At 39.4% G+C, this 13,019-nt stretch overlaps 1 protein-coding gene across 8 annotated transcripts in view; it reads right to left on the bottom strand.

Moving 5' to 3' along the window:
- The window catches only part of LOC134217648 (transcription initiation factor TFIID subunit 4), a 49,065-nt gene that overhangs the window by 15,123 nt on the left and 20,923 nt on the right, over window positions 1-13,019 (bottom strand). For 4 of the 8 annotated variants that reach the window (XM_062696451.1, XM_062696452.1, XM_062696453.1 and 1 more), the window contains exons 3-6: window positions 10,329-10,493; window positions 9,754-9,930; window positions 6,386-6,928; window positions 6,184-6,297 (exon numbers count right to left, since the gene is read on the bottom strand). In XM_062696451.1, coding sequence (XP_062552435.1) covers window positions 6,184-6,297; window positions 6,386-6,928; window positions 9,754-9,930; window positions 10,329-10,493 — 999 coding nt within the window. The remainder of the gene's footprint in view (window positions 1-6,183; window positions 6,298-6,385; window positions 6,929-9,753; window positions 9,931-10,328; window positions 10,494-13,019) is intronic. The other 4 variants (XM_062696454.1, XM_062696455.1, XM_062696456.1 and 1 more) reach the window with 4 other exon arrangements.

The raw sequence follows: 13,019 nt of genomic DNA, 5'->3' as shown, positions 1-13,019 counted from the left end.
CTTGCGTCTTACATGAGGTATTGTAAGATCTCTCCAAATCCAGGAGATGTTATAGGATCTCCAAATTGTCCTGGAGTTTGAATCAAATGGTCTACCGAATCAACCAAAGCCTTCATAATGTCCCAAGCCGTGGTATCAACTCAATAATGTCCTCCGAGGATTTGTCTTTCAATTGCGTCTCGAAACAAGACATATGAGGTGTTGTAAGATCTCCAAATTGTCCTGAAGTTTGAATCAAATGGTCTACCGAATCAACCAAAGCCTTCATGATGTCCCAAGCCGTGGTATCAACTCAATTATATCCTCCAAGGATTTGTCTTTCAATTGCGTCTCGAAACAAGACATATGAGGTGTTGTAAGATCTCCAAATTGTCCTGAAGTTTGAATCAAATGGTCCACCGAATAAACCAAGGCTTCCATGATGTCCCCAGCTTCGGTGTCAACCCAATTTTGTCCTCCGAGTTTTTGTCTTTCACTTGCGTCTCAACTCTAGGTATATGAGATGTTTTAAGATCTGCAATTGTCCTGGAGTTTGTATCAACTGGTCTATAGAATCCACCAAGGCTTCCACAATGTCCCCAGCCTCGGTGTCAACCCAATTTTGTCTTCTGAGTAGTGGTATTTTACTAACGTCTCAAATACAGGCATATACGACATTGTAAGATCCCCAAATTGTCCTGGAATTTAAATCAAATGGTGAAATGAATCAACCAAGGCTTCCGTGGTGCCCCCAGCCACGGTATCATCCCAATCATGCCCTCCGAGTATTTGACTTTTACTTGCGTTTCAAGTCCAGGTATATGGGATGTTCCAAATTGTTCTGAAGTTAGGATCAAATGGTCTACCGAATCTACTGAGGCTTGCACGATGTCCTCAGCTGCGGTATCATCCCACTCATGCCCGCCGAGTATTTGTCTTTCACTTGCGTCTCAAAACCAGATATATGAGATGTTTTAAGATCTGCAAATTGTCCTGGAGTTTGAATCAGATGGTCTACAGAATCAAACAAGGCTTCCACGATGTCCCCAGCCTCGGTGTCAACCCAATTTTGTCTTCTGAGTATTGGTCTTTTACTAATGTCTCAAATACAGGCATATTCGAAATTGGAAGATCTCCAAATTGTCCTGGAGTTTAAATCAAATGGTCTATCGAATCAACCAAAGCCTTTATGATGTCCTAAGCCGTGGTATCAACTCAATAATGTTCTCTGAGTATTTGTCTTTCACTCCAAATTGTCCTGGAGTTTGAATCAATTGGTGTAATGAATCAACCAAGGCTTCCATGGTGCCCCCAGCCGCGATATTAAACCAATTATGTCCTCCGATTATTTGTCTTTCACTTACGTCTCAAATACAGGCATATGATACGTTTTAAGATCTCCAAATTGTTCTGGAGTTTGAATCAGATGTTCTGCCGAATCAAACAAGGCTTTCACGTTGCCGCGGTGTCAACCCAATTTGTCTTCTGAGCATTGATCTTTTACTAAAGTCTCAAATACAGGAATATGAGATGTTCTAAGATCTCTAAATTGTCCTGGAGCTTAAATCAAATGATCTATCGAATCAACCAAAGATTTCATGATGTTCTAAGCCGTGGTATCAAGCTCAAAATGTTCTCTAAATATTTTTCTTTCACTTGCATCTCAAAATAAGACATATGAGGTGTTGTAAGATCTTCAAATTGTCCTGGAGTTTGAATCAAATGGTCTAATGAATCAACCAAGGCTACCATGGTTCCCCCAACCACGGTGTCAACCCAATTTTGTCTTCTGAGTCTTTTGTCTTTTGTCTAAGTCTTTCACTTGAGTCACAAATTTTAGCATGTAAGATGTTGTAAGATCTTCAAATTGTCCTGGAGTTTGAATCAAATGGTCTACCAAATCAACCATTCAAAAATAATAATCCTGTAGACCTAAAGACCAGTACTCCATGACTTTCTTAAATTACCTGGAATGGAACAATAGTTAAAGAGGTATCCAATTAAGTCCTATGGATCAAAACGAGTATGAGCAAGTTAAATTAAAGTTAAAGAGTTAAACAGCCTTTTGGTTATGCGTGTTGACCGTAAAGCTTATATTTCAGGGATGGATGATATTCATGGATGATCTGCAATGGAAAAATAGTTGAAGCCGTATTCACTTTGGTTCTATGGATCAAAAAGGGCATGGCCCATTTGAATTGCCGAACTTAGTCACAATAAAATTGCTAGAACCATCCCTACAAACATTTTAGTTTTATGCTGATTTTACCGAAGTCATGTAGAGCAAATAATGGTTTTCATGACCATTATAGAACTAAAAATGTTCCTTGGGATGATTGTCTGACTTGTGCTGCTCAGGTTGTTACTGGGGTTGCTGGGGACATCATGAAGGCCTTGGTTGATTCAGCAAACCATTTGATTCAAGCTCCAGGACAATTTGGAGATCTTAAAACAACTCATATGCCTGGAATTGAAACGCAAGTGAAAGACAAATACCCTGGAAACATAATTATGCTGATACCACGGCATGGGACATCATGGAAGCCTTGGTTGATTCGGCAGACCATTTTATTCAAAGTTCAGAACAATTTGTAGATCTTAAAACATCTCATATGTCTGGATTTGAGACGCAAGTGAAAGTAAAATACTCGGAGGACATAATTGGGTTGATACCGCAACTATGGACATCATGGAAGCCTTGGTTGATTCGGCAGACCATTTGATTCAAACTCCAGAACGATTTGGAGATCTTACTACATCTCATATGTCTGGATTTGAGACGCAAGTGAAAGTAAAATACTCGGAGGACATAATTGGGTTGATACCGCAACTATAAACATCATGGAAGCCTTGGTTGATTCGGCAGACCATTCGATTCAAACTCTAGAACGATTTGGAGATCTAAATACATCTCATATGTCCGTATTTGAGACGCAAGTGAAAGAAAATTACTCGGAGGACATTATTAGGTTGATACCGCAGCTATGGACATCATGGAAGCCTTGGCGGATTCGGCAGACCATTTGATTCAAACTCCAGGACGATTTGGAGATCTTACTACATCTTATATGTCTGGATTTGAGACTTAAGTGAAAGACAAATACCCGGAAGACATAATTGGGTTGATACCGCGACTGAGGACATCATGGAAGCCTCGGTTGATTCGGCAGACCATTTGATTCAAACTCCAGGACGATTTGGAGATCTTACTACATCTCATATGTCTGGATTTAAGACGCAAGTGAAAGAAAATTACTCGGAGGACATAATTGGGTTGATACCGCAACTATGGACATCATGGAAGCCTCGGTTGATTCGGCAGAACATTTAATTTAAAATCCAGGACGATTTGGAGACCTTACTACATCTCATATGTCTGGATTTGAGAAGTAAGTGAAAGAAAATTACTCGAAGGACATAATTGGGTTGATACTGCAGCTATGGACATCATGGAAGCCTTGGTTGATTCGGCAGACCATTTGATTCAAACCTCAGGACGATTTGTAGATCTTACTACATCTCATATGTCTGGATTTGAGACGCAAGTGAAAGAAAATTACTCGGAGGACATAATTGGGTTGATACCGCAGCTATGGACATCATGGAAGCCTTGATGGATTCGGCAGACCATTTGATTCAAACTCCAGGACGATTTGGAGACCTTACTACATCTTATATGTCTGGATTTGAGACTTAAGTGAAAGACAAATACCCGGAGGACATAATTGGGTTGGTATCGCGGCTGGGGAAATCATGGAAGCCTCGGTTGATGGGGCAGACCATTCGATTCAAACTCTAGAACGATTTGGAGATCTTACTACATCGCGTATGTCTGGATTTGAGACCCAAGTGAAAGACAAATACTTGGAGGACATAATTGGGTTGATACCGCGGCTGAGGACATCATGGAAGCCTCGGTTGATTCGGCAGACCATATATTCAAACTCCAGGACGATTTGGAGATCTTACTACATCTCATATGTCTGGATTTGAGACGCAAGTGAAAGAAAATTACTCGGAGGACATAATTGGGTTCATACCGCAGCTATGGACATCATGGAAGCCTTGGTGGATTCGGCAGACCATTTGATTCAAACTCCAGGGCGATTTTACTACATCTTATATGTCTGGATTTGAGACCCAAGTGAAAGACAAATACTCGGAGGACATAATTGGATTGATACCGCGGCTGAGGACATCATGGAAGCCTCGGTTGATTCGGCAGACCATTTGATTCAAACTCCAGGGCGATTTGGAGATCTTACTTCATCTCATATGTCTGGATTTGAGACCCAAGTGATAGACAAATACTCGGAGGACATAATTGGGTTGATACCGCGGCTGGGGAAATAATGGAAACCTTGGTTAATTCGGTAGACCATTTGATTCAAACTCCAGGACGATTTGGAGATCTTACTACATCTCATATGTCTGGATTTGAGACGCAAGTAAAAGAAAAATACTCGTAAGACATAATTGGGTTATTACCGCAGCTATGGACATCATGAAAGCCTTGGTTGATTCGGCAGACCATTTGATTCAAACTCAAGGACAATTTGGAGATCTTAGAACAACTCATATGCCTACATTTGAGATGCAAGTTAAAGACAAAAACTCGGAGGACATATTTGGGAATGAATCCGCGGCTGAAGAGTCTAGGGAATTCTTGGATGACCAGGAAAGGAACTGCTGCTTAAGGCATATTGAGTTTGGTTTAATAGATCATATAGAGCATGAAACATTTAATAAAAGAGATAACAGCCCTTCGGTTACCCGGGTACACCTCAAGACCTATATTCCAGGGAATTCTTGTATGACCTGGGACGGAATTTGGTTCAATATATCAAATTGGGCATAAACCGTTTTTTACAAGAGATAACAGCTCTTTCGCTACGCTTGTAGACCTTAGGTCCTCGGTTACGCGTGTAGACTCCAGGAAATTCTTGGATGACCTGGAACGGAACAATTGTTGAAGGCAAATGATGTGTATACAAAGCATCTACTTTGTTTTATGGATTTCTATAAGTGCCTTCTTATAGGCTTACTTTTGGATGTCAATAATGTTTCAAATTCTTTTTACGTCACATGCCGTAAAAAGGAGGCCGTAAAACGAAGTGACGTAAAAAAAACTGCCGTAAAAAGAGGGTTGAGTGTACTGCCTTTTGTGATTCAACCTTATGATGTGCTTTCCGCCTTTCGTAGGACCGATTTGATTTTTTTACCGATCGTATTAAAAAGCTGTATACTATTTGGAGCTGGGTGTAAATCTGATTAGGGGGGAATGTTTTTAATTGATCAATATTTTACTATTTTATTATGAAATCCTGTCTGTCTGAACCTTATAGACTCCGAAACTACTGAACCGATCGGCGTGAAAATTTGTATGCAGAGGTTTTTGGAGCCGTGGAAGGTTCTTAAGATGATTCGAACCCCTCCCTTCTTTGGAAAGGGGGGCTCTATTTATTACATGGCAATAAAATTGTTAAAAGCACAGTATGAGAACTTCTTGAAATAGGCCGTTTTGCAACAGAAAGTACAAAATTTGACTGCTCTTTACTACAATGAAAAATGCTGAAAGTCCAACTTCGCAAATATAGCAACTATACGCGATATAAGGGGAAAGCACTAATAACAAAATGACGTAATTTGGCAGTTGAATAAGAGCTAATTTGCAAAAATTCAAAAGATACTGCCGTTATACACATACTTGTCCCATGTTTGCTAGGATTCCCTTTATACATGGGACAGTTATGCGTATAAGGGCAGCTATCTGTTTGATCAAAATCAAAGTTTAAGAGTTAATTGGCATAACAATCAATGGAGTATTTCCACGGAAATGTAAGTCGATACTATTCTTGGCCGGCGAGCAGAAATTTTCGAATGTTTTAACTGTCGCATTTAAGTTTGAATTTTTTTCAAGAACAAAGACAGTGCATCAGTCTTATTTTCGGAATCAACGGTCCCATTCTTAATTCGCACAGTTCATCTGATTATGGTTAGTAATCGAAATGACATCATGATTTTAATTTCGAAGCCGAATAAAGTATTCCGAGCTTTCTGGCAATTTTAATTCTTCAAAGTTTTGGTCGTTTGACGCTTAAAAATTAAATTACAATCCGAATACATCGTTCGAAACCGTCTCAAAATATTGGCAAGGACGAACTCGAAAAATGCAACATCATGTAAATTAGTTCAATTACTTACAGGTATTTGAGTTAGCGGCGAGCCGGAGAAGGCTACGTTTGCCGAGGGCGGATTAATGCCTTCGATAGTGATCTCTTTCGTCACAAGAGACTGCCGCAATAGTGGTAAACTTTTCTGCAGATTTCATGAAAAAAAAAACAAACATAAGAATAACGATTAGCTTTGTTACACGTCAGTTACAGCGGACACACGGGATTCTAACCTTAAGGAAACCTATTAGACATGGCTGCGGACTGGCATTTAATAGTCGTTCTAACCGTTCGCAAAACTCCTCCGGCTCGACGTTGGCGTCCACCAGCTCTTGGATTAGCGTCCGTACGTTCTTCTCTACCGGTTTTGGCTCCCGTTTGGAAAGCTCGATCAGATTGGTGAGAAATTTCCTGCACTTTTCTTTGGCATTGTCTAACGATTGGCGCTGCTGTGTCGTTTGTCCACCGGTTGTGGTAGTGACTACCACAGTCTGTGTCGCAGGTTGGCCAGGTTGTTGAGGTTGCTGTGGTTGCTGGGTGGTGACGACGGTTTGTGGTTGCTGGGTTGCGACGACGGTGGGTTGACCGGTGGCCACGGCTGAAGCAGGTGACTGGGCTGCTGCAGCCGAGATAGTTATGTGCTGTTGGGCGGCCAGCGCCGGAACAGGTGCTACCGATGCTACCGGAGTCGATTGCGTCGTCACATAGCTGGTTGGTGTGGTAGTGATGGATTGCGAATTGACGATGATCGTTCCGGAACCGGACGAAATAGGCTGCTAACAAAGGGGGCAAGGGATGCGACAAACAATTCACAACGGAATAGAAACATTGTTAGAGGCTTTAAATGTTCTGCGCAACTGATACATGCGAACTGGAAAACTACTAACGATCATACAAACAAGAACCCAACAAAAATAGATAAATGATGAAAATCTGCAACTTAACAGGAGAAACAAAATTGTAGAGATTATAGTGACTTTATCACATTCTGTCGGATAGAATAACGAAATCACACGAGTTCCATAAAAATCAATGACACAATGCTTTAGCCAATTCCATTGAGCCGCTACAATTGAATCCGGTCTTTCTATTCGTCAGTCTACAGTAAAGTGACTATACTTGGAACTACAGTGAACTCTCCCTAACTCGATATTCTGTAACTCGATATTTTCTCTAACTCACTGAAATTCAAAGTGCCTTGAATCTAGCATATTGCGCTCCCTCCGTAAGTCGATATCTCCCTTACTCAATATTCTCCAAGTCGAAATAATTTTCTAAAGCATTTTCACCTCGCTAACTCGATGTACATGCACGACATAGTTAGTAGTTAGAAGTGAAAAGTGATAAGTGAGAAGTGAGAAATGAGATATGAGAAATAAGAAGTTATAAGTGAAGAATGAGAAGTGAGATATGAGATGTGGGATATGAGACATGAGATATGAGAAGTGAGAGAAGAAAAGCTTGAAATGAGAAGTTAAAAGCGAGAGATGGAAAGTGAGAAATGAGAAGTGAGAAGTTTGAAGTGAGAAGAGAGAAATAAGTAGTGGGAAGTGAAAAATACAGAGTATGAAGTGCGAAATTCGGAGTGCGAAGAGAGTTATGAGAAGTGAAAAGTATGAAGGGAGAAGTGAGAAGAGGAAAGTTTGAAGTTAGAAGTGAAATGTGATAAGTTAGAAATGAGAAGTCAGAGGTGAGATATAAGAAGTTATGTGTGAGAAGTGAAAAGTGAAAAAAGAGAAGTGATATGTGTGAAGTCAGAAGTGAGATATGTGAAGTGAGAAGTGAAATGCGCGAAGTGAGAAATTAATAGCGAGAAGTGAAAAGTGAAAAGTTAGAAGTGAGAAATTCAAAGTGAGAAGTAAGAAATGAAAGGTGAGTAGTGAAAGTGAGAAATGAGAGGTGAGAAGTGAGAAGTTTAGAGTACGAAGATCGAAGCGAATAGTGAGAAGTGAAAAGTGAGAAGTGAAAGGTTAGAAGTGATAAGTGATGAGTGAGAAATGAGAAGTCAGAAGTGAGATATAAGAAGTTATAAGTGAGAAGTTAGAAGTGAAAAATGAGATGTGCGAAATCAGAAGCGAGATGTGTAAGTGAGAAGTGAGAAATTAATAGTGAGAAATGAAAGTTAAAAGTGAGAAGTGAGAAATTCAAAGTGAGATAAGTAAAGTGTGAAACGAGAAGTAAGAAGTGAGAGGTGAGTAGTGGGAAGTGAAAAATGAGAGGTGAGAAGTTTAGAGTACGATGATCGAAGCGAATAGTGAAAAGTAAAAAGTTAGAAGTGAAAAGTGATGAGTGAGAAATGAGAAGTCAGAAGTGAGATATAAGAAGTTATAAGTGAGAAGTAAGAAGTGAAAAATGAGATGTGAGAAATGAGATGTGCGAAGTGAGAGGTCAGAAATTAATAGTGAGGAGTGCAAAGTGAGAAGTGAGTAGTGGGAAAAGGGAGATGAGAAGCCTAATGTGTGAAGAGAGAAGTAAGAAGTAAGTAGTGAGAAGTGAAAAGTGAGAAATTAAGAGTGAGAAGTAAGTTATGAGAAGGGAGTAATAAGAAGTGTAAAGTGAGGACCGAAAAACAAGAAGTGAGAAACGATATTCTTTCTTTTTCTTCCTTTATTTTTTTCTCTTCCTTTTTCTGCCTCCTTCTCCTTTCTTATATCTCTCCACTCACTTCTCACTACTTAACATCTCGCTTCTCACCTCATAATTATCCACTCTCCTTCTCACTCCTTGCTTCTGTTTTTCTCACTACTCACATCCTTCTTCTCACTTCGCAACTATCACAACTCACTTCTCACCACTTTCTTCTCACTTCTCATTTCTCACTTTCCACTACTCACATGTTACTGCACACATCTCACTACTCAATACTCACTTCCGTTTCTCAGTACTCACTTCTCACTACTCTGTACTCATTAAAAAAATCTCATTTCTCACTTCTCAGTTCTGGCTGTTCAACATTCACTTCGAACATCTCTCTTCTCACTTCACTTAATAAGGAAACAAATTTTAACTGTTCGGTTTAACGTCATTCGGCCAAATATAAATGTGTTCCCTATCTCGATACCTCCCTAACTCGATGGTCCCTTCAATATCGAGTAAGGGAGAGTTCACTGTAGTTTCACTTGAGTGAAAACAATTGAGAGGAAGCAAAATCAAAACATGAAAACGAAACCATGCTCGTTTTCTTCTGGATTCAAGATTCCAAGAAGCTATATTAGGATTCCTAAGGAACTTATTTTTCCTGAGGAATTCAAATAACATCAACTCCAATTAACATTCCTCACCAATAATGGTGATAATAAATTTGTTTACACAAAACATCCTTAAGTCTACAAAAGTAGAAAAAAATAAACATTTTCAAACATTTCAAACTAACAAAATCATCTAGGAATTTATGATGATATTGAAGAAAAAAATTAAACTAGAACGCAGAAGGATAAAAAAAATCAGAATAAGGAAAAACTAATAAAAAAGTATAAAATATTCTGAAACAGGCCAACCAACGATGGAAGACTTTGGTAATTACATTTTGCTTCTGTTTCACCTGTTGCGTGGTGACAATGGTCTTGCGGAGGGCTAATGGAGGACCGGTAAACCTACTTACAGCTGGTACAGTTTGCAACCGTATCGTCTGATTAGTCCCCGACGTGGCTGTTATATTGGCGGGCGTAATCTGCGTTCCGGCCGGTGCCGGTCCGATCCGCAGTAGCTGGAACTGGCCCTGCTCATTCTTCAGTAGCAGCGTCGAGCCCGGCTGTCCTTGAAGGGCACTTAGCGTGATCTGCCAGCGTGGTGGGGGAAATAGATTGAATGAGAATTAGCACATCTTGTCCAAACAAACTGTAGACAGCAAACATCGAAATAACATAAATCGAATAATGTTAATGAATTAATTGGTTAATTGATTAATTAATACAGCAAGAAACAATTGTCCAAAACATGTACACTAGCGATAATGCAACATCATCAATAAGGGGGGATTAATACCAATTTAATTTTAGTATCCATTCCGTTACGAGAAGAAGATTAATTAATCAATGCCATGAATGTGCTGGATGATATGAAAACGAAAACAATAAAGACTTAAAACCAATACGAAATAAAAATTAAATAGACTTATAAAAATAAAAACAAACAAAAACGAAAAAAACAAAAAAGAGAGTAAGGAAAGGTTCTTACGTTTGCATTTGGTGGTCTAGTACTAACTATTTGCTGACTACCAATAACAACTCTAGGTGATACAGCGGCAACAGTTTTTTGCTGTGCTTGTTGCGTGGGTGGAGCGCTCGGTCTAACATTTACAATTTGTACACCAGCCGGTAGGCCGACAATGTTTTGAGTGGCCTGCAGTTGCGCGTTTGTGTTTGTAAGTTTCGATTGTAACAATCGAGATTTTATTTTGTTAAAAGTACCAATACGAAGAATGGGAGTGAAAGAAGAAAAAAATAAATAATAGTGAAGAATTTTAGTTTTACGATGCAATTGTTACTATAACTGAGCCATTTATTTGGGAAACAACATATGTAGATTTTGTCAGTATTTCATTATGAAGTAGGTTTTTAAGAAAATTATTTTGAGCTTTTTAGTGGAATGTCTTCACTTGTCATAAGACGAGTTTGTACCTTCCCATTTAATTCCACCACTTGATTGTACCTTGACAGATACGTATTTCGACCTCAACAGTAAGGTCGTCTTCAGTGTCTCGTACGAGTCGAGTCAAGTACGAGACATTGAAGACGACCTTACTGTTGAGGTCGAAATACGTATCTGTCAAGGTACAATCAAGTGGTGGAATTAAATGGGAAGGTACAAACTCGTCTTATGACAAGTGAAGTAAGTATTGTTTGTATTGACATTGACTAAAATAATCAAAATTTGATATATTTAATAATTATTTTAAAATTGTAGAGACCCTTGGTCACATTTCCAGCTTTCATGTGTTCAGGGACGATTCTATATAATAATAATAGCTTCCATATTATGGAAGGTTTAAATGCTCTACAAAATTCTGAAAACTGTTCACATTATTATTGGCGATTTAGGCCATTTTGAAAACCTTGTGTTGTGTCAAAATGATCAGGTCATCTTTTTTTTTCTGTTTTCACTGGATTATGTCGAATAAACTTATGCTGTTTCTCAAATAAATGATTCAACTATGATATGATTGGATTGAAGCTGCTGCCAAACGACAACAGGCAATACAAGGCAAGGCGTCACGTCGAAGAGAAGGATTAGAGGAGATGTTAGCCAAACTACTGGGAAGAAGCAAGATGTGATTATTATAGCAATCTACGAATTGATAGTGTGTTTATTTCTTGAGCGGTACGGCATTGGCTTCCTTAAAATCTGAGAAGTGAAAAGTGTTAAACTGCACATTAATCGAATACCTATTTCATGATGGTGAACGACGAGTTATCTATGCGTTTTTGTAAAATGTTTCTATTATATCGCTTCAAATTATCTGAACTGCCACAGACAGGAGGTAGATTGGTATACAAAATCGTTCACTAAGGCTCTTGGTTTATTGTTAATCATGCTGTCTCACCTGCGTTTTGCAGTTTCGCAAAGTGTTTCTTTCGCAGATATTCGCATAACAGTCACATTCTAGATTTTGATACACTCTCGCACAAAACATCAATGAAATTATGGTCCATTTAATAGTTTCATAGCAATTTATACAGATAAAAAATATCATGCCAAATTTTCAGAAAGATTGCTGGTTTATCGATTTATTAGATTTTTTTTTATCTTCTCCATATAAAACGAGTTTGAAAAGTTCATCAGCATATTTCTCAAGTTGAAGAAACCTGACATGGGACGCTTATGCGAATAGGGGCAGGCTGCAGCGTGACTTCAACAGAGTCGTATCGCTCTTCAATTTCCACGTCACACGGAGCATTGTCCGCCGAAGATTTTCATATCGTTCTTCGAAGACATAAACAGACGAAGAAAATGACAATGCTTGCTTAAAAGTTTTATACCTACTTTGTATTATCTCTTGACAACATCTTTTCATGTGGGGTCGTTTAAAAATGATGTCACAGGTTTACGGGGAGGGGAGAGGGGGTCTAAGATGTGACAGTACATGTACTAGGTATACGAAAAAGCGTGATAGAGGGGGAGGGGAGGGGGGGTGCCTAGAAATCCCAAAAAGTAGTGGACGTCTTATTTTTTTATACTCAAATACATTGGAGCTGACCCAGGGGGATTATCGCGCCTTCTCTGCATGTAGAATGAAGCAAATGTAAATAAACAATCCCACAAATTTTTCGTTAGTCAGCAGTAGTGTAGATTAACCAATATCCAGATCCTACAAGATTATAATTCGAACAATGTTACGCTTGCCAAGCGGGTGGCCCGGATAATACATCTTTGGTAGGCTTGATTTGTTCGTGGTTGACAGGCTTACTCCCCCCTGGGCTGAACGTAGCCTGTTGATGCAACAACAATAAAGAAACTTGATTATGCATATGTACAACATGTGATAGATTTAGTTCGGAAAAGGTATTGGAGGGTAACCGCCCCTTCGGTTTGATCCCACGACCCCAGTTCGCATGACAGGTGCTTTCCTACTAAGCTACGAAGGACCTCCGTCGTCCACCGCAGCTTAGCGGGTACTGATGAAACCAAATTCCCAGCACCAGGTACCAGCCGATCTCTCGCAATACATTTTCAGAACTAACTCTCTCAAATGTATTTTTGTACACATCATGTCAACCAAGTAGGATGAGTATTTAGTATTGTCCGGCTCCTACACACTTGCTTCATCAGCAACGGCGCTCAATGAAGTAGGGTTGTGTGAGGTTGTGCCAGTTTGGTCGTCAGATCCCAACACGACCACACAAGCGAAGAGAGATCGCCACTCGAGAT

This window comes from Armigeres subalbatus, chromosome 2, assembly GCF_024139115.2.
Source record: "Armigeres subalbatus isolate Guangzhou_Male chromosome 2, GZ_Asu_2, whole genome shotgun sequence".
Classification (NCBI taxonomy): domain Eukaryota; kingdom Metazoa; phylum Arthropoda; class Insecta; order Diptera; family Culicidae; genus Armigeres; species Armigeres subalbatus.
The sequence above is the reverse complement of the archived record's forward strand: the minus strand, read 5'-3'. Positions and strand labels throughout refer to the sequence as shown.